The 20,915-nt window shown below is 43.0% G+C and overlaps 1 protein-coding gene across 9 annotated transcripts in view; it reads right to left on the bottom strand.

Annotated features, from left to right (window-relative positions):
• stard13b (StAR related lipid transfer domain containing 13b) overlaps positions 1-20,915 on the bottom strand; it is a 617,921-nt gene that overhangs the window by 79,840 nt on the left and 517,166 nt on the right. For 8 of the 9 annotated variants that reach the window (XM_068033490.1, XM_068033491.1, XM_068033489.1 and 5 more), the window contains one exon: positions 8,736-8,807. In XM_068033490.1, the coding sequence (XP_067889591.1) occupies positions 8,736-8,807 (72 nt within the window). Of the gene's footprint in view, positions 1-8,735; positions 8,808-16,406; positions 16,653-20,915 lie in introns of those variants that run through there. The other variant, XM_068033496.1, reaches the window with a different exon arrangement.

The following is a 20,915-nucleotide window of genomic DNA, read 5'->3' as shown; positions in this document are numbered from 1 at the left end:
TTTTGTCCTTCGAGGTGGTAGAGGTCACGGGTTTGGAAGGTGCTGTCTAAGGAGCCTTGGTGCGTTGCTTTTAAAATGTTTGTAGGGAATTAAGGAAACATTTTCATTATGTGCTACATGCATTACATAGAAAATTGGAGTGATATCCTCTGGCAAGTAACTTTAAATACTATCCCCACAGTAACAGCCAAAAGCAGGTATCTTAAAATTCTAGTTAAGACCAGGTTCGTGTTGCAATCATCTAGAAATATCAGACTCATCTCCCCTTATACAAACTCATAGAATCCCAGAAATACACAACAGCTCATCCATCATCTGTAAAACGTGAAACAAAGTTTCAGGTCTCACCCCTGGTATGATAAAGAGCTATATTTGAAAAAGTAAACTGTCCTTTCTCTTTAAAACTGTTACCAGGTCTGCTCTGTAGTTCTAGCATGTTGTTTTGTTCCAAATTTCCAGTTGTTCTTCTTTTTCCTTAAGCACGCCTATTGTATACCTTGCAAAATCAATAACTGCAAATAGAACAAAAAAAAACTTACATTTATTTAGCAACGTTCATGACCTCAGGATATCCCAAAATCCTTCACAACCAATTCATTACTTTTGAAGTCTAGTTATTGTTGTAATGCAGGGAAACATGGCAGCCATTTTGTGTACAGCAAGGTTCTGCAAACCAGTAGATAACTGACTAGATAATCTGTGTTAGTGATATTGGTTGAGGGATAAATGTTGGTCAAAACATCAGAAGAACTCCCCTAGTCTTCTTTGAATATGCTATTGGGTGTTTTATGTCCATTTGAGGGGTCAGGCAGGGCCTTTGTTTTAATTCACCACCTTGCTCTCATGACCACATTTCGATCCTTGGCCTACTGCAATGTTCCATTGAACCTCAACACAAGCTCGAGGAATAGCACCTCATCTTCCAATTAGGCACTCTACAGCCTTCTGGACTCAACATGGAGTTCAACAATTTCAGAGTATGACTGCCTTTTTTATATTTTATTTTATTTGTTATTATTTATTATTATATATTTATTATTTGTTATTTTATTTCATTTTCTAACCTAGCGCCTTTTGGACAGAGCTGTTCATTATTCTGCCATTATCACTCACTCTGGACAACAACTATTAGCACTCCCTTGGCCTTTGTTAAGCGACATTTCTGTCATTTAATCTTGCCTGCTCGATCTCTTCTTCCCCCTCCCCCCTTTCACTCGCTCAAAGCCTAGTTCTAACCTTTGCTAGTTCCAATGAAAGGTCACTAACCTGGAACGTTAACACTGTTCTCTCTTCACAGATGCTGTGAGCATTTCCAGCACTTTCTGTTTATCTTATCTGAAAGACAACTCCTCGAATTTTGCAGTTATCCCTCAGTCCTGCAATGAAGTGTCAGCTGAGATTAAGTACTCAAGACTCTGAAGTGGGGCTATAAAATCTAAAAACCTCCAAGGTGAGGGTGTTACCACTGAGCCAAGTACATGTTTTACTTTCCACTCAAGTCTTTCAGTTGTCCTTACTAGAACCTATTGTATTGCAATATGACAACAGTGATTGCAGTTCAAAAGTTCTTCATTGGCTATAAAGTGCTTTGGAGCATCATGTGGTTGTGAAAGGTGCTATATAGATGCAAGTCTTTCTTTGAGAATTCGCTTAACAGTCCAATCTCCACAGATATATATCATAACAGGGAGCCATTCATGAAATTGTCAATGATGTGCAATAAAATTAGAATTCTTCAGGTAAAATGTCGCAGGATAACCATGGGGGAAATTCTACATTGGGCTGGGATTTTTCACTCCCCAGGTCCTGAATTGACCTTGGGCGGGATTTGCACCTCATTGAGGCAGGACGTCCCGCCGAATGGAGCTGGCAGCCAATCAGGGGAAGTCCCGCCTAATGGAGCTGCTGGCCAATCAGCGAGCCGGCAGCTCTTAGCCCCAGCAGTGCCACTGGCAGCGGTGGCCACTGCTGGGACTACACCCAGCCATTGCAAGGTGAAGGACAGCCCCAGAACGACAGTAAGTTTTGGGGCCTCGCAGGAGACAATCGGCTGGACCCTGGCGAGGAGAGGTGAGGCAAGGCAAGGCGGGTCGGTTAGTGGTGGGTTGGGGGGATGGGAGGAGAGCAGTGTTGTGTGGTGGTGGGGTTGGGGCTCGGGGACAGTCCGCCATGGGGCACAGGAAGTAATGTCACTGGACTAGTAATTCAGATGCCTAGGCTAATGCTCTGGGGACCAGGGTTTGAATCCCACCACGGCAGATGGTGAAATTTGAATTCAATCAATAAATCTGGATTTAAAAAAAGCTAGTATATTGGCAACCATGAAACCATTGTCGATTGTTGTAAAAACCCATCTGGTTCACTAATGTCCTTTAGGGAAGGAAATCTGCCGTCCTTACCAGATTTGACCTCATGTGACTCCAGACCCACAACAATGTGGTTGACTCTTAACTGCCCTCTGAAATGGCCTAGCAAGTCACTCAGTTGTACTAAACTGCTACCAAGTGTAAGAAAAGGAACTAAACCGGACGGACCACCTGGCATCGACCTAGGTGCCAAAAACGACAAAGGAATCCTGCAAAGTCCTCCTTACTAACATCTGGGGGCTTGTGCCAAAATTGGGAGAGCTGCCCACAGACTAGTCGAGCAACAGCCAGTCATAGTCATACTCACGGAATCATACCTTACAAACAATACTCTTGACACCACCATCACCATCCCTGGGTGTGTCCTGTCCCACTGGCAGGACAGACCCACCAGAGGTAGTGACAGTGGTATACAGCCCTGGGGAGCCTACAATATTGTCTCTGGACACCATGAAGTCTCATGGCATCAGGTCAAACATGGGCAAGGAAACCTCCTGCTGATTACCACCTACTGCCCCCCGACCCACATCCCCCCGCCACCCCCCAGCTGATGAATCAGTGCTTCTTCATGTTGAACACCACTTGGAAGAAACAGAGGGTGGCAAGGGCACAGAATGTACTCTGGGTGGAGGACTTCAATGTTCATCACCAAGAGGGGCACGGTAGCACCACTACTGACCGAGCTGGCAAAGTCCTAAAGGACATAGCTGCTAGACTGGGTCTGCAGCAGGTGGTGAGGGAACCAACAAGAGGGAAAAACCAACTTGACCTCATCCTCATCAATCTGCCTGTTGCAAACACATCTGTCCATAACAGTATTGGTGGGAGTGACCACTGCACAGTCCTTGTGGAGACAAAGTCCCATCTTCACATTGAGGATACCCACCATCGTGTTGTGTGGCACTACCACCGTGCTCAATGGGATAGATTTCTAACAGATCTAGCAACTCATAACTGGGCATCCATGAGGAGCTGTGGGCCTCAGTAGCAGCAAAATTGTATTCAACCACAATCTGTAACCTCATGGCCCGGCATATCCCCCACTCTACCATTACCATCAAGCTGGGGGACCAAATATAGTTCAATAAAGAGTGCAGGATGGCATGCCAGGAGCAGCACCAGGCATACCTCAAAATGAGGTGTCAACCTGGTGAAGCTACAACCCAGGACTACTTGCATGCCAAAGAGCGTAAGCAGCATGTGATAGATAGAGCGAAGCGATCCCACAAACAACGGATCAGATCTAAGCTCTGCAGTCCTGCCACATCCAGTCATGAATGGTCATCGACAAATAAACAACTAACAGGAGGAGGAGGCTCCACAAATATCCCCATCCTCAATGATGGGGGAGCCCAGCACATCAGTGCAAAAGACAAGGCAGAAGCATTTGCAACAATCTTCAGCCAGAAGTGCCAAGTGGATGAGTGCCAGGCAATGACCATCTCCAGCAAGATAGAATCTAACCATCGCCCCTTGAAATTCGATGGCATTAACATCGCTGAATCCCCCACTATCAACATCCTGAACTGGAGAACAAACTGAACTGGAGTAGCCATATAAATACCGTGGCTACAAGAGCAAGTCAGAGGCTAGGAATCCTGCGGCGAGTAACTCACCTCCTGACTCCCCAAAGCCTGTCCACCATCTACAAGGCACAAGTCAGGAGTGTGATGGAATACTTTCCACTTGCCTGGATGGGTGCAGCTCCAACAACACTCTAGAAGCTCGACACCATCCAGGACAAAGCAGACTGCTTGATTGGCACCCCATCCACAAACATTCACTCCCTCCACCACCATTGCACAGTGGCAGCAGTGTGTACCATCTACAAGATGCACTGCAGCAATGCACCAAGCTCCTTAGACAGCACATTCCAAACCCATTACCTCTACCACCTGGAAGGACAAGGGCAGCAAATGGTTGGGAACACCACCACCTGCAAGTTCCCCTCCAAGCCACACACCATCCTGACTTGGAACTATATCGATGTTCCTTCACTGTCACTGGGTCAAAATCCTGGAACTCCCTTCCTAACTGCACTGTGGGCGTCCCTACCCCACATGGACTGCAGCAGTTCATGAATACAGTTCACCATGACCTTCTCAAGGGCAATTAGGGATGGGCAATAAATGCTAGCCTAGTCAGCAATGCCCACATCCCACGAATGAAAAAAAAAATCCATCTCAGCCTCCTCCTGAGGTCCCCAGCATCACAGATGCCAGTCTTCAGCCAATTTGATTCACTCCACTGATATCAAGAAACAACTGAAGGCACTGGATACTGCAAAGTGTATGGGCCCTGACAACATTCTGGAAATCGTACTGAAGACCTGTGCTCCAGAACTTGCTGCGCCCCTAGCCAAGCTGTTCCAGTACAGTTACAATACTGGCACCTACCCGGCAATTTGGAAAATTGCTCAGGTATGTCCTGTCCACAAAAAGCAGGGCAAATCCAACCCGGCCAACTCCCGCCCCATCAATCTATTCTCCATCATCAGCAAAATGATGGAAGGTATCGTTGACAGTGCTATCAAGCGGCACTTCCTTGGCAATAACCTGCTCAGTGATGCTCAGTTTTTTGTTCCGCCAGGGCCACTCAGATCCTGACCGCTTTACAGCCTTGGTTCAAACATGGGCAAAAGAGCTGAACTCAAGAGGTGAGGCGAGAGTGACTGCCCTTGACATCAAGGCAGCATTTGACAGAGTATGGCATCAAGAAGCCCTAGCAAAACTGGAGTCAATGGGAATCAGGGGGAAAAATCTCTGCTGGTTGGAGTCATACCTAGTGCAAAGGAAGATGGTTGTGGTTGTTGGAGGTCAATCATCTCAGCTCCAGGACATCACTGCAGGAGTTCCTTCAGCTGCTTCAATCCTAAGGTCAGAAGTGGGAAGGTTCGCTGATGATTGCACAGTGTTCAGCAACATTCGCAATTCCTCAGATACTGAAGCAGTCCGTGTAGAAATGCAACAAGACCTGGACAATATCCAGGCTTGGGCTGATAAGTGGCAAATAACATTCATGCCACACAAGTACCAGGCAAAGACTACCTCAAAGAGAGAATCTAACTATCTCCCCTCAACATTCAATGGCATTACGATCACTGAATCCCCCACTATCAACATTCTAGGGGCTACCATTGACCAGAAACTGAACTGGAGTAGCCATATAAATACCATGGCTACAGGAGCAGGTCAGAGGCGAGGAATCCTGTGGCGAGTAACTCACCTCCTGACTCCCCAAATCCTGTCCACCATCTACAAGGCACAAGTCAGGAGTGTGATGGAATACTCTCCACTTGCCTGGATGGGTGCAGCTCCAACTACACTCAAGAAGCTCAACACCATCCACGACAAAGCAGCCCACTTGATTGGCACCCCATCTACAAACATTCACTCCCTCCACCACCGACGCACAGTGGCAGCAGTGTGTACCATCTACAAGATGCACTGCAGCAACGCACCAAGGCTCCTTAGACTGCACCTTCCAAACCCGCGACCTCCACCACCTGGAAGGACAAGGGCAGCAAATGGTTGGGAACACCACCACCTGCAAGTTCCCCTCCAAGCCACACACCATCCTAACTTGGAACTACATCGCCATTCCTTCACTGTTGCTGGGTCAAAATTCTGGAACTCCCTTCCTAACAGCACTGTGGATGTACCTATCCCACATGGAGTGCAGCGATTCAAGAAGGCAGCTCACCACCAGCTTCTCAAAGGCAATTAGGGATCGACAATAAATGCTGTCCTAGCCAGCAATGCCCTCATCCCATGAACGAATTATGTGCATGTCTTTGTGGTGGCCTGTAAGCTGATCAAATATTTGCTGGACTGAAGAACAGATTCCTGCTGTTAAAGTTCTTGAAAATTCTTTCGTGCCTGCTTTCACAGCCCTTCTGTGATATCATTATACAGGGCCTTGGCGAGGCCACACCTGGAATATTGTGTGCAGTTTTGGTCTCCTTATCTGAGGAAGGATGTTCTTGCTATAGATGGAGTGCAACGAAGGTTTACCAGACTGATTCCTGGGATGGCGGGACTGACGTATGAGGAGAGAATGAGTCAGTTAGGATTATATTCCCTGGAGTTCAGAAGAGTGAGGGGGGATCTCATAGAAACCTATAAAATTCTAACAGGACTTGACAGGGTAGATGCAGGAAGGATGTTCCTGATGGTGGGGGAGTCCAGAACCAGGGGTCATAGTCTAAGGATATGGGATAAACCATTCAGGACTGAGATGAGGAGAAATTACTTCACCCAGAGAGTGGTAAGCCTGTGGAATTCGCTACCACAGAAAGCAGTTGAGGCCAAAACATTGTATGTTTTCAAAAAGGAGTTAGATATAGCTCTTGGGGCGAAGGGGATCAAAGGATATGGGGGAAAGCAGTAACAGGTTACTGAGCTGGATGGTCAGCCATGATCATAATGAATGGCGGAGCAGGCTCGAAGGGCCAAATGGCCTATTCCTGCTCCTATTTTCTATGTTTCTATCATTTCTGTCACTCCACTGTAGGCAAGCAGATAGTGCTTTTGTATACGTACAACCATAGCAAGCACAATTTTAAAGCTTATACTGGTAATCAGTACACATCATTCTTGTGAAGTTTCCCACCCTAATTTGTCCCCTTTCTCCCCTTGTCTTCTCCTGAAGACAGTAATTCATGCTCAGCCTTAGATTTCTGCAGTCTCTATCGCCTTCACTCCAGTGGCCATTCTCTATGTGAGAGCTTCGACAGTTGATATCAACAGGCTATGCAACCAGGACAGTGAGGGAGAATATCAAACTAAGCCTGATCATGACACAGCATTGCCAGCACTTGTAAGTCCAGAGATGTGAAGCAATTATTTTGGCTGCGTTGCTGACAACGTAACCACTAGGTGGCGCAGAACTTGCACATGTGCAAATGCAGCCTTATGCACTCTCGCGTCACTATCTGCGACGTTTTGGCAGCTGCCAGTAGCAAAGATGGCAGTGCTCAATATATCAGTAAAACAAAAACAAATGAAACCAAAATAGCCGCTTCTGCTCCCCACTCCTACCTACAACTCGTTGTTTAATGAATTTTATCGACGATTATTTCAGGACGCAAACCTGAATTTTAAACCAGTGAGTATTTTATAAAGAGTTTTCTAACATTTTGGAACTTGGAACAGATAAATCCCGGGAGCTCGTGTTCAGCATGAACACTGGCAGAGAGCTGCTTCTGTGTTGCAATAAAAGCCAAAACAACAATTTGATCCAGCATCACTTCAGTGAGCTTTGTGTTTAGACCTGAGCTCCAGGATAGCTGCATATGCGGGATTGTGTGCGCGTTTCAACAGAATCCGTGGCCTCGCCCCTTCTTCCCCCTTGGCGGCTTGCTCCCCCCTCCCTCCCTCTCACAGTCTCCTCCCCTCCCCTGCCTATCTTGCCAATCTCTCTCTTCCACACTTCCCCCGTGCGTGGAAAAAAGTCTGCAATCACAGGAGGGAGCGGGGACCAGAAGCGAGAGGGAGCAGGGACCAGTACCGGGGACCAGATGCGGGCAGGAGCCTAATGAGGTGAAGTGGCAAGGCCGGGTGTGACGAGCGACAAATGCCTAATTCGCGCGCGTGCACCAATTAGTCGTGTTCGCGTGGCAAGCCGTGTGCTGACATAGGCTGCACATGCGCAGCACCATACTGGCAGCAAGCGTCTGTTTTGCGCATGTGCAAAACTGGGAGCTCTCTGATGATGTCGGTGGGGGGGCGGGGGGCTGCGTTGTCAGGAGTCACTTTGTTTTTTCTTATGTTCACAATGCAGTAAGAAAAATTAAGCACATAAAAAGCTACATTTAAATGTCTTGTGTGAATCTCAAGCACTGACAAAACATCCACAAATCATGAGTTTCAAGAATGAATTTCTGTCTGCTGATCTTTTCCTGACATCCACATATCTGTACATTCCAGCAGCTGTTACTAGATGGTGATCAGCAGCAGGAGCCCTAGCTAAAATTTCTCTCTCATATTACTGCACTGTTTGAAATCAACTGATTGAGCACAGACTAGAGATCAAACATGGATCTTCTTGGTCCTTATGGCTCAAAATTACATCACGTCGTGTCTCTCGCTATTGCACCATTAGAGAGCCAACGTTCTTTAAAAAAAACTTTCATAACAACCTGGATTAATACCTCACTTAATTGTTTGCTGAAATAACCAGTTGTGCCAGTAAGTTGGAACAGTTCGTGACATTCCAAAAAAGAGCCTGATTTCAAGAGAATGAAACAAATAAGATCTGCTCTGGATTTATTTTGTGGAATGAGGTACATTTTCCTTACAAACATATCTGTTTATCCACTTCACATGACATCTGAGACTGTGTATGTGGGGAGACAATATCCAAACCTACCTTCATACAATTGTGCATACTGAGGGAATCCAGCTGCCCTCAACCAGTCACATGCTTCCTTGGCTTCAATCTCTAGAAAAAAAAGAAATGAAAGGCACATTAAAAACTGTTCAACACTCAGACACAGCACTAAGCTTAATTGTATCTTCCCTCAAAGAAATATGCTCCAGACTCCACTGGCAGCTAAACAAGGTGGCTCTGGCTGAACAAAACTCCTTCAATGGATTAGCTGAATAATGTGAATGGAATTTCAAATCGGTGACAAGACCCCTCAATAGTTTTGGTCTATTTGGCTGAGAGGGACGCTGGCACAAAATGTACAAATAAGCTTGTGAAAAGAAGAATAGGAGGTGATGGATAGAAAGTGTATTTCTTTGCCAATTTCCTCTTTTGTTTCAACTTCCCAGCCATCTTGTGAACCCAAACTGAGCTCTACAGTACAGTGCAGAACTGTGGATTAAACAAAAGTAATAGCACAGTCGTTCAGACAGGGTCTCGTGAGATTTAAGCATTTCAAAATGGTGTGTTCCATTTAGATGATGGGCAAAATTGAATTCTGGTGCATCAGTACCTGAGTTGCTCAAAACGAGGAGATTACACATCATAAAGATCAATAGCAGCTGAGCTAGTAAGCACTGTTTCAACTGTTAATTAATCTGTCCTGAGGAAAGCATTTCAATCTTTTGTTGGCGTTTTACCATCTGTTGGTTATAAATGACTACATTTTGAAATGCATGGAAATCCTAGGTTTCATAGGCCATATGCATTGTCAGTCTTAGAATCTGCTTCTTGATTATGAAAAAGGCTATTCTTATGCACTTAGAATATCTCCCCCTACCCCATTCCTATTTTCTGTTGTCTGGTCATTGCTTGGAAGCTGCTGGAGTTTGCAGCAAGTTACCCTGACCTCCAGTCAACTTAGGTAAGAAGTGCTCTGTCACACTTATTCCCCAGGGGTTCCCTTAAGCGATTATGATGCAGTGACCTGCCTTAAACATACCTGCACTACCTCTCTATCTTGATACCTGCTGTAGTAGTCTCACAACAAATGATCATCAGATCTGTCAGTTGACAGATGTGATGCAGAAGGCAAATACACAGTAACTAATCAGTTCTATTCAAACAAAAATTGGGAAATGTCTTCTCTAAATAATTGAGAAAACGACAAAGTTGTGAAAATTTAATGCAGTGCTGTCAGCTTTCTGAACTTGCCTTTTAGAAGGCAATATAAACACAAACTGATAAAATGTAAGCACTTCTTCACATAAAGAGTGGCCCGTAAGGTTCTGGACACAACAATTCTGGAGTCAGCCAAGCTGGAGTTAGCAAGATGAGCAGACTTCTATATTCAATGGGATTCATGACCTCTCCCATCTGTACTGATCTTTCGAATCAGAAAGACTGTCTGTTAAGGCACCAGGTGCACACAATGGCTTACACAATGACCTCATCAATGGGGTCTAACTTCACACATTTTAATTAATCTTACTTATATCCTAAGGGGTAAAAGAAACTGTCAAGCACCATATAACTGTCGGATTTCCAGTCGCTGGCAACATGGCAGAAGTTATTACTAGATTTCAAAAGTCTGGAAAAAGTATGAATTACATCAACAAAGTCCTTAAACACTCGTCCAACTCTAAATTGCTTTATAGGATTCGATCAGAAAGCAAATCTGCAAAGCATTCCTAAAGGTACCTAGGGCATACCTTATCACATCTTTCAGTACTTTTTCAAGGAAGTATCTCATATTATGAAAGTTTTTTTTAAAATAGAAAGGATAACGGGAATGTAAACTTTGCAGTCCCCATTTCTTTATCACAGAATCTCAGAACTGTTACAGCTCATGAGGCCAGTTGGCCCAGCATATCTGCACCAGTTCTCTGCGTGAGCAATTCCTTTGCCAATTACTTTAAATCTGTGCCTTCTCGCTCTTGATCCTTTCACGAGAGGCAACAGTTTCTCCCTATCTACTCTGACCAGACCCCTCATGATTTTAAATACCGCAATCAAATCTCTGCTCAGTCTTCTCTTCTCCAAGGAAAACAATCTTAACATCTACAATCTATCTTCGTAAATGAAGTTCCTCATCCCTGGAACCATTCTCATGAATATTTTCTGCACTCACTCCAATGCCTTCACATCTTTCCTTACATGCGGCTCCCAGAACTGGACGCAATACTCCAGCTGAAGCCAAACTAGTGTCTTGTACAAGTTCAACATAACCTCCTTGCTCTTGTACTTATGTCTCTATTAATAAAGCCCAGGACACAGCATGCTTTATTGACCGCGCTCTCAACCTGTCCTGCCATCTTCAATGACATATGCACATATACACCCAGGTTCCTCTGCTCCTGCACCCTCTTTAGAGTTGTACCCTTTATTCTATATTGTCTCTCCATGTTTTTCCTACCAAAATGAATGACTTCACTTTTCTTCACATTTGAACTTCATCTGCCACTTGTCCACCCATTCCACCAGCTTGTCTATGTCCTTTTGCAGCTCTACACTATCCTCCTCACAGTTAACAATTCTTCCAAGTTTCATATCATCCACAAATTTTGTAATTGTGTCCTGTACACCAAGGTCTAGGTCATTAGTATATGTCAGGAAGAGCAAGGATCCCAACAATGACCCCTGGGGAACTCCACTACATACCTTCCTCCAGTCCAAAAAACATTCATTAACCACTACTCTGTTTCCTGTCACTCAGCCCATTTTGTATCTATATGATTATCCTTTTTATTCAATATCTATAACATTGCTCACAAGTCTGTTGTGTGGCACTGTATCAAATGCCTTTTGAAAGCCCATGTACACCAACCACATCAACAGCATTGCCCTCATCAACACTCTCAGTTACCTCTTCAAAAAACTCCAGCAAGTTAAACACGATTTTCCCTCAACAAATCCATGCTAGCTTTCCTTAATTAACCAGCATTTGTCCATGTGACTATTAATTTTTGACTCAAATTATTGTTTCTGGAAGTTTCCCCACCACCAAAGTTAAACTGATTGGCCTGTAGTTACTGAGCTTATCTTTACATCCTTTTCTGAACAAGGGTGTAACATTTGCAATTCTCCAGTCCTCTGGCACCACCCCTGAATCAAAGGAAGACTGGAAAATTATGGCCAGTGCCACCACAATTTCCACTCTCACTTCCCTCAGTAACCTTAGATGCATCTCATCTGGTCCTATGCTTTATCAACTTATCAACAGCCTATCTAATGCCTCCTTATCAATTTTAAATCCTTCTAGTGTATTAATTACCTCCTCTTTCACCATGGCCTGGGTAGCATCTTCTTCCTTGGAAAAGACAGATGCAAAGTATTCATTTAATACCTCAGCTATTGCCCGTTTCCATGCATAAATCCCCCTTTAGTCTCTAATCTGCCCTACTCGTCCTTTTACCACCCTTTTACTATTCATATGCCTAGAGAAGACTTTGGGATTCCCTTTTATGTTAGCTGCCAGTCTCTTTTCATACTCCCTCATTGCTTCTCCTATTTGCTTTTTCACTTCCCTTCTGAATATTCTATATTCAATGGTTCTCCATTGTCTTATCTACTTGACATCTGCCAAAAGTACACTTTTTCTTCTTCATCTTCATCTCTATCTCTTTTGTCATCCAAGGAGCTCTGGATTTGTTTGCCCTACCTTTCTCCTTCAAGGGAATGTACCTTGATTGTGCCTGAACTACCTCTTCTTTGAAGGTAGCCCATTGTTCAGCTACCATTTCTCCCATCAACCTTTGATTCCAGTTTATTCAGCTCAGAACCATTCTTACCCAATTGAAGTCGGCTTTCCCCCAGTTAATTATTCTTACTCTAAATTGTTCTTTGTCCTTTCCCATAGCCAACCTAAACCTTATGATACAACGATCACTGTCCTCTAAATGTTCTCCTAGTGATATTTGATCCACTTGGCTGACCTCATTGCCAAGAACCAGGTCCAGCAGTGCCTCCTTTCTCATTGGACTGGAAACATACTGCTGTAGAAAATTCTCCTGAACACATTCTAGGAACTCCTGCCTCTCTTTACTCCTTACACTACTACTATCCCAGTCTATATTCAGATAATTAAAGTTTCCCATTATAATTACTTTATAATTCTTGCACCTCTCTGTAATGTCGTTGCAAATTTGTTCCTCTACATCGTTTCCACTAGTTGGTGGCCTATAGACTACACTGAACAATGCAATTGCACCTTTTTTGTTCCTTAGCTCTAGCCAAATAGATTCTGCCCTTTACCCCTTTGGGATATCCTCTCTCTCAAGCACTGTAATGCTCTCCTTAATCAATACAGCCACTCCTCGCCCTTTTCTTCCTTCCCCATCTTTCTTGCACATCTTGTGTCCAGAATATTTGACACCCTTCTTTGAGCCAGGTCTCTGTTATAGCCACAACATCATATTACCACGTCAATCTGCGCCTGTAACTCACCAATCTTATTAACTACACTTCGTGCATCCACATACATGCACATTAACCCTGATTTAGACTTTATTACTTCCTCCCCTACTCTGCCCCCACCTAATAACTAACTTTTCCCTACTCTAGTGCTATTTATCTCTCCCAGTATTCTGTACAACTTGGTATTACTAACACACTCACCTTTATGAAAATATTTCAAAAGTTAGTGACTAGGATATTTGGATCAAGCAGAACAAATACACATCAAGAGAATTCTACAACGGTGTCTCAATTGGAGTGTGAAACTGACTGAAGATTTTTAATAGCTACTGCAGAATGGTGCTTTCGAATAGAACTTGGGTTATTAACACAGAAGATAATGGCCAGACCTATCTACCGGTGGATATGGTGCATAATGATTTAATTCAGTGGAACTCTACAATTTATTTCCTTGATAATGATAATAAAAATGCCACATGAGCAGCAATCACAACAAAATGATGCATGAAGAAAATTAGAATCCAATGAATGAAATCCTTGGCATGAGTCCACATCAACCACACACAGAGCTGGAGACATTGATGTGTCTTCTAGCAATAAACTCATTCAATATCTGGCTAGTGTACTAACAGAGGGAGATAAAAATCATATTGCCCGCTGAAGAATTTTCCAAGCTACAGCCAATTACAAGAAAATACAGAGGGAATCATCAACATGTTGCAGCATGGGCAGGGGTTAATAGAAAGAGTTGTCATGAAGGTGCAGTTGCCCACTGTAAAAAAAAACTCAACTTCATATACCTACTCTCCTCAGAAGCATACCTGGGAGGTCTGACAGGGCAAGAAGAGGCTCGTATCTACATGCCATTCTTGAGGAATGGGGCCCAACGCAAGAGAAATTTGACCTGAAGAGACCCAGGGAGTGTACATTTATTTTTGGTTTGCTGTCCATAATCTATGAGTCCAGTCACGCCTATTTGATAATCCCACCCAGAGCCACAATACTGTTATTATTTGCTGTTATTACATGGCATTGCAAAAGTCAATAAGGCAATCTTTGCCAGGAAGGACACTGGACTGTTTGAACAATATAAACATCAGATCATTAAACTTGTGCCCAATAGGGATGCTTTTAACTTTACCAAATAAGTTAAAATAAATCACAAGAAGCAAATTCACTACACTAAAACACCACAATTGATTTTGGTCCAGCTGCTAATTGACTAAGCTGTCAGAAAGTCATTGTAAAGCTCCAAAAGACAGACATGCACTCACACAAGTGTGCGAATATGCCTGCAGACATACGTGCACATACACAGTTGCAAATGCAGACAGACACACACCTCTGGGCTTGGAATAGGGCCCCACGCAATTATACTATATCATCCAAAAGAGAACTTTTACAGTGACAGGGCTGTTGCTACTTGTGTTCACAACGAAATAACACAAATGTATATTGGATTCCATCTATGAATCCAGGATGTACCAGGTACTGTGTTTTGAAACTACAGGCTTCTGCCCTGACTGCTCTGAAGTTTTCCTGCAATACGTCAGCCTCCCTGCAGTATCATTTTAATGAGGTGGGAGGATGCCTAACTGGCCTCCTGCCTCACTGCCCACAACATGTAGGGTTGTCTATTCATGGGCACGCCTGAAGAAAGTAGCATCGTCTCGAGGATAGGTAGGTGCATGCTGTGAAGTTGGTTTTGATGGGAATAGAAAGCACAGGACATCAAAACACACAGTTCAATTGTTCACATTGCTACAGGTATCATAATTGTTAACAGTACAAACTTTCCTGGTCTCCAGTCTGGCAACCGTCAAGTAGCATTTTCAAATTATTCTACTTAAGTGCTGGGATACAACATGAACACTCACACAAAACTAGCAGAATGTCTTTTTACCTTACAACTGACTGTAGTAATTTGTAAAATCTACAATGTAACACATCCATAACTTTATCTGCTGGCTACATTTTCTGAAGTTTGATCTCTTTTCTGTGGTCTCAATTGAAAGAGCAGAAAAATTCCAGATTTCAGATATTGCTTTATAAAGCTGCAATGATGGATAAAATGCTTGAAGTGATGATTAATGCAGTGCACCATCTGTCTGGTATTCAAACAGCTCCTGAAGTCCATTAATCATGATTCCCAATTGAAGTTCACCCCTGCACTAACGTTTGAGGATGTCAGGAGACGACATTAGCCACGAAATGTGAATATTTAACCTGCACAGATCAAATTGCCCAGCTGCATAGTTCTGAAAGGAATAAATCACCTGGCATTTCAATCAAGTTAAGGTTTATTAGTTCCTGAAAAATATACATGTTTTTTGCAATACGATAATTATTTCTGATAAGCTTGTGGCAAAAAGTTCACGTTTAACATCTCTTCAGACTCTTATTTTCAGTGGGACAAGGCCAAAAGCTGCTGAGAATCTCGTGTAAGTATTACGTGCCAGTTATAAGTAATCTGGAGCTCAGTGGATTGCAGCAGTTGGTGTCTGCCAAGGTGGTCTGACAGGAGCAAGTGTAGAGACTGAAGAAATGAAAAGCTTTTATGCTCCCTCTCAGTGCAGGGTCAATGAAAATATTGGCTGCAAGAAGCTATTCACGTCACCAGTTCTTTACCTTACAAGCCCCCAAAGAGCGGGAGGTATGTCAGATAACATCTCACCTTCCTCTTAAAAATGTAGCATCTGGCATGTGGTTCACAACAGAACAAAATACGGGACCAATATGGACAGCTGTTTTTATGTTTTTGCATTACTGTTTCATTCATTTAAAACATTGAACTGATTGTTAATAAGGCGCAATGAGGTGTAATAAAAGTCAACACAAAACTCAAACAACATGAAAAGCAAATTCTACGTCATTTGGATCTGTGGAAAATAAAAGAATCAACTACTTCATACATCTCTAAACGGATGCCATTAAAAATCAAAAGCGAAATATTCTTGTTTGCTAATATTACAGTTTGTAATGTTAGCTACCTTCCCTCCCCACCCAAGATCATTCTTATGTGGAACACTGATGTTACCATTCAAGTTAACCAGTCATCTATTAAACACACTGCTATGAGAGCCTGCGAGTGCTACATTTACAGGGTTGAGTGAAACTGCACCTAATATACTGACTTTTTGTTGGGAAAATTGACCATTTCTCTATAAAATGCTGAAGACCCGAAGGACGACACTGTCAAAACACAGCTCTTGATGAAATCATCGGAAAAGTTTGTCGTAAAATTGAAAAAGTACTTACTTGGCAGAATCATGGTGGAGCCGGGTTCCTTAGGCATTAAATGGTTTAAACACAATAGCCAGCTTTATAATTTGGCTACAATATCCAGTGTTTACTTTGTTCTAATGTAGAAATCATTAAATGACAGCACTGAGCCTATTCGGTCTATTCACCGTCATCTGTCTGTGCTATCTGATATACTCATTTATTCCAATGTGAACAATCCAGATAGAGCTGCTACCTTATGAAATGAATATTCAAATCAGCCTCACGATCCATCAAAGAGCAAAAGTTTTCCTAAACAGCAGAAAAACAGTTTTCCACTACATCCTGAGACAACCAGAAAGTAGCTACATACCAGGAAATCCAACCCCTTAGTTAGAATGGACTAATCCTTGGAATCAGGTTGGATTGGGTGGGGCTTCACAGACATTACAGCTACATGTCAGCACAGAATGAAAAATGCTGAAGGCTGCATTGGTTAAAAAACAGGGAGGGAAATCGGAGTCTCTCTTTGATTGGAATTTTGGAAGGAGACTGGAAATTTTTTTTTTGTTTCTCAGTAACTTCGTGCTGTTCCTACTGTTTTTTTTTTAAACTTAGCATGTACTGACCATTACCGATAGGAAGATAGGAGTTTACAGGTCTGTACATTTTCACTTCAGGCTATCTGATTGGTTACAATAATCCTCTGTGGTGCCCCTTTCTGCAGTTTATATTGATTACTGAGTGAGAAACAGGACTGTAAACCACTAAAATAGCATACAGCTTTTGGAATATGAGACACAATGAGAAGGTTTCATTACTTTATTTTTAATCTATTTGAGAACATAGCCTTGCTATGAAAGTTACACCAGACTTACATGCTTTACACCCCTGTGAAACTTTACATTGCCTGATGTCATCAGGTGCTATCAACAGCAAGTAAGCAATGTAAAACTACCACTGAATTATTGTTGCCAGAAAGGCCTGGTTTGTTCATAGACATGAAAATCTGATTTGCAAGGCAAAAAACAGTCAATACCATTAATGGTAATAGCAATATATTGCACCTAGTGTAAAACATGCAGTGGGAGACTATCAGATGACTTGCCACCTGAGTTACACTTACACCGTTGTATTGCTGGGCACCTGAAATTGTTTTGCATCAATGTAAAAGTAACTACAACCATTAGCACTACATTCAAAACTAAAATCAAATGTTACTCAAAAGAGAGAATTCTCAGTTGGCTGATCTGTTGTAAAAGCAGAGTGGTAAAAGGTTAAAAATACTTCATTCGACAACTTGATGGGCTGTATAGCCTCCTTCTGTGCTGTACTATTCTATAACTAATGATAATGTGTTTCAGTGAAATGGAAACCACATTTTATTTTAGACTCACTTGTGCAAAATAGAACCTGTTCTCCAGAAAGACGCCTATCTCATTCCCACTACAAGTGACCAGGTTCTCATTTACTAAAGCACAAAAATTAAAGACAGAACTCCACTATTAACAGCTGTTATTTCCTGACTCATTCATTACTCTTGACACAACATAGCAACTTTATAGGGTAGTTGTAGTTACAGTCAAAACTAACAGAAAAGGCAAAAGCAGCTGCTGATTAATTAAGGGGTTGTGAGCAGTGAAGTGACTTTCCAATACAGCCCCCTTGCCCATAACCACAAAGCAGCTGTTTCTGCAATTCACAGTCTTTAAAGGATACAAAAATGCAGAATTTTCTCAGTAGTATTGCATTTAAAGATTTGAGCTATCAAACAGCTTCAGGGATGAAATAGTTACCCCCCACAACAAAGCTAAAGTTGTTTTGAATGTGACATATCAATTCCAATGGAATATCCGATTGGTTGTTATTTCAGTTTATGCCAAAGCGAAACAAAAATCAGGAACATTTCAGGATAAAGCGGCTTTGCTGCTCTTCTGAGAGAACATTAGCTCTCAACCTACTGAATGAAAGGTCATTTCTGTCAGTTGGTCGACAGGTGCTGTGACAAGGATTCTGGAGGGGTGCAGGGGCAGTGTGGTTACTAAAGGGGATGCCAGAAATAGCCATTAAAATTGTGCAAAATTGGGAGCTAAACTGTTTTACCGTTTCACTATTTCTTCCTGTTTTCTGCCCCCCAAAATTGCTAACAAAGTTGTTTTTGGAATAGCTACTGTTGATTACCAAACCCTGTTAATGCTTTGTTAGTAAGCTTAAGAAGGAGGATGTGGCAGTTTTCTGTTAGAGAAACTAGACAGATCAGGTAGCAACCAACTCACCTATTCAGCCAGAACTCATTTAACAATGAAACGTCGGCATAGTATTTTTTGCATCATGAAATCTCCTGAAATTTTTTTCTTCAGCCTCTGTGATGTATCTTGAGAATTATTTCTCTACAATAAAAACACTGGGGTGTAATTATGGCAAATGAGCAGACGAATCCTTGTGGCAATTCGTCTCAGTCTATGAATGCAAGTTGTTTTTGTTGTTGTAGCAGTTATGATCTTATCTGGCGCAGTGTTGCTGGTGGTGTGAGAAAACTATTGCGGAATGCAGGCTCCACTGGGAGTCTAAGCACCCACCCACTGCCACACATTCTAAGGTTTGCTGTTTGCCCACATTTTAACAAGCTGAGCAGCACTCGGCCCAAGGGCACTTTAAATGGATGAGCAGGAGCGGCTAAAGAGTTTCTATGCACAGCTCAGCTGTAGATGTCATTCTCCCTCATAGAGAATCAAAAATGTCAAGGTTTGGATGTTTAAATAAATACTTACAAGTACAAAGAAGGCCAGAACTAACCAAAAGCTCATTTAAATACAATCTACACAAACAGGCAATGTACACAATCTTTAAAACTTGAGTTACTTAATTAGCACGAATTTCAGCTCAACGGAGTACTGTTTTGACAGAATACTTAACTTGGGGAATTTGTTCAGTGAGAGAGTTTGGCGCAGTGAGGACGGAGGTGCTATACTAGGGTTTTACGAGACAAGGAGTAGTCCGAATCAGGGAGCAAGAAACAACAGAGACCTGGTGAGTAGCTGGAAAGTGTTTCTAAGGAATAGTCTTGAAAGTAAAGGCATGGCAGGAAACATCAGCCCTGTGGAATGCATATCCTATGCCATGTGGGAAATCCTGGCCACTTCTCATGACCTGGATGACCATATGTGCAGAAAGCATTGCCAGCTGGAGCAGCTTGAGCTCTGAGCATGGAGCTTGAGCGGTGGTCATCACGCAGCTTAAAAATGTTCAGGCAGAGAGTGAATGGGTGACTGCCAGAAGGACAAGGAGGACCAGGCAAGCAGGGCAGGGATCCCAAGAGTGCACCTCACACTCTATTCAGTTTTGAATACTGGTGTGAGCAATGGTTCTTCTGGGGAGCACAGGCACCATACGGGGCTCAGCTGCACAGGGCCTGGGGGTGAGGGGAGGATGAACAGTGGAAGAGTAATAGTGGTAGGGGATTCAATAGTGAGGGGAACAGAAGGGTGCTTCTGCAGCCGCAGACGTGACTCCAGGATGGTAAGTTGCCTCCCCCAGTGCCAGGGTCAAGGATGTCACTGAGTGGCTGCAGGACTTTCTGAGGCAGGAGGGTGAACAGCCAGAGGTCATGGTCCATATCGACACCAACAACATAGACAGAAAGAGGGATGAAGTCCTGAAGGCAGAGTTCAAGGAGCTAGGAGACAGCTTGAAAAGCATGACCACAAAAGGTAGTAATCTCCAGATTACTCCGGGTACCACATGCTACTCAGTACATAAGTAGGAAGATAGAACTGATGAATATGTGGCTGGAGAGATGGTGCAAGAGGGAGGGCTTTAGATTCCTGAAGTTTTGGGACCACTTCTGGGGGAGATGGGACCTGTACTAGCCAGACAGGTTGCAACTCAAAAGAGTCAGGACCAATATCCTTGCAAGGGTTTTGCTAGTGCTGTTGGGGAGGGATTTAACCAGCTTGGCAGGGGGATGGGAGCCCAAGAGTAGATTCAGAAGGGAGTGAAGAAAAGTTGGAAATGGAGGGCAGAAAATTAGTACGCATGTTTGGAAGGCAGACGAAACTGTAGTATAAGGGTTTGAAAGGGTTAATGTCTGGGACAGTGTGAGTAACACCTCCCAATGTGATAATGCAAGAGATCACATGAGAGAGACTTGAAGAGAAAAAGCAGCATGTCAAAAGAGGAGTCACTTGTACTTGAATGAAGCTGTATATGGTTCTTTAGTATGTAATAAATTAGTCATTGTTTAAATCTACCAAAGACTCAGTAATCTCTCCTAGCTAGACTAACCAAACATACAATAGAAATAAAGGCTAGAAAATAGAGAACAAGGAAATTTGGCAGTGCTAAATGGTATATACTTCAATGCAAGAAGTCTAGGGAATAAGGTAGATGAGCTGAGAGCACGGATTGACACGTAGAAGTATGATATTGTAGCTTTTACTGAGACATGGCTGAAAGAAGGGCAGGAATGGCCACTCAACATTTCTGGTTACAGTGTTTTCAGACAAGATACGGAGGGGATAAAAAGGGAGTGGGGTCACAATATTG

Source organism: Heterodontus francisci, chromosome 6, assembly GCF_036365525.1.
Source record: "Heterodontus francisci isolate sHetFra1 chromosome 6, sHetFra1.hap1, whole genome shotgun sequence".
In the NCBI taxonomy this organism is placed as follows: Eukaryota; Metazoa; Chordata; class Chondrichthyes; order Heterodontiformes; family Heterodontidae; genus Heterodontus; species Heterodontus francisci.
Note: the sequence above shows the minus strand (reverse complement) of the source record. Positions and strands in the feature narration are given on the sequence as shown.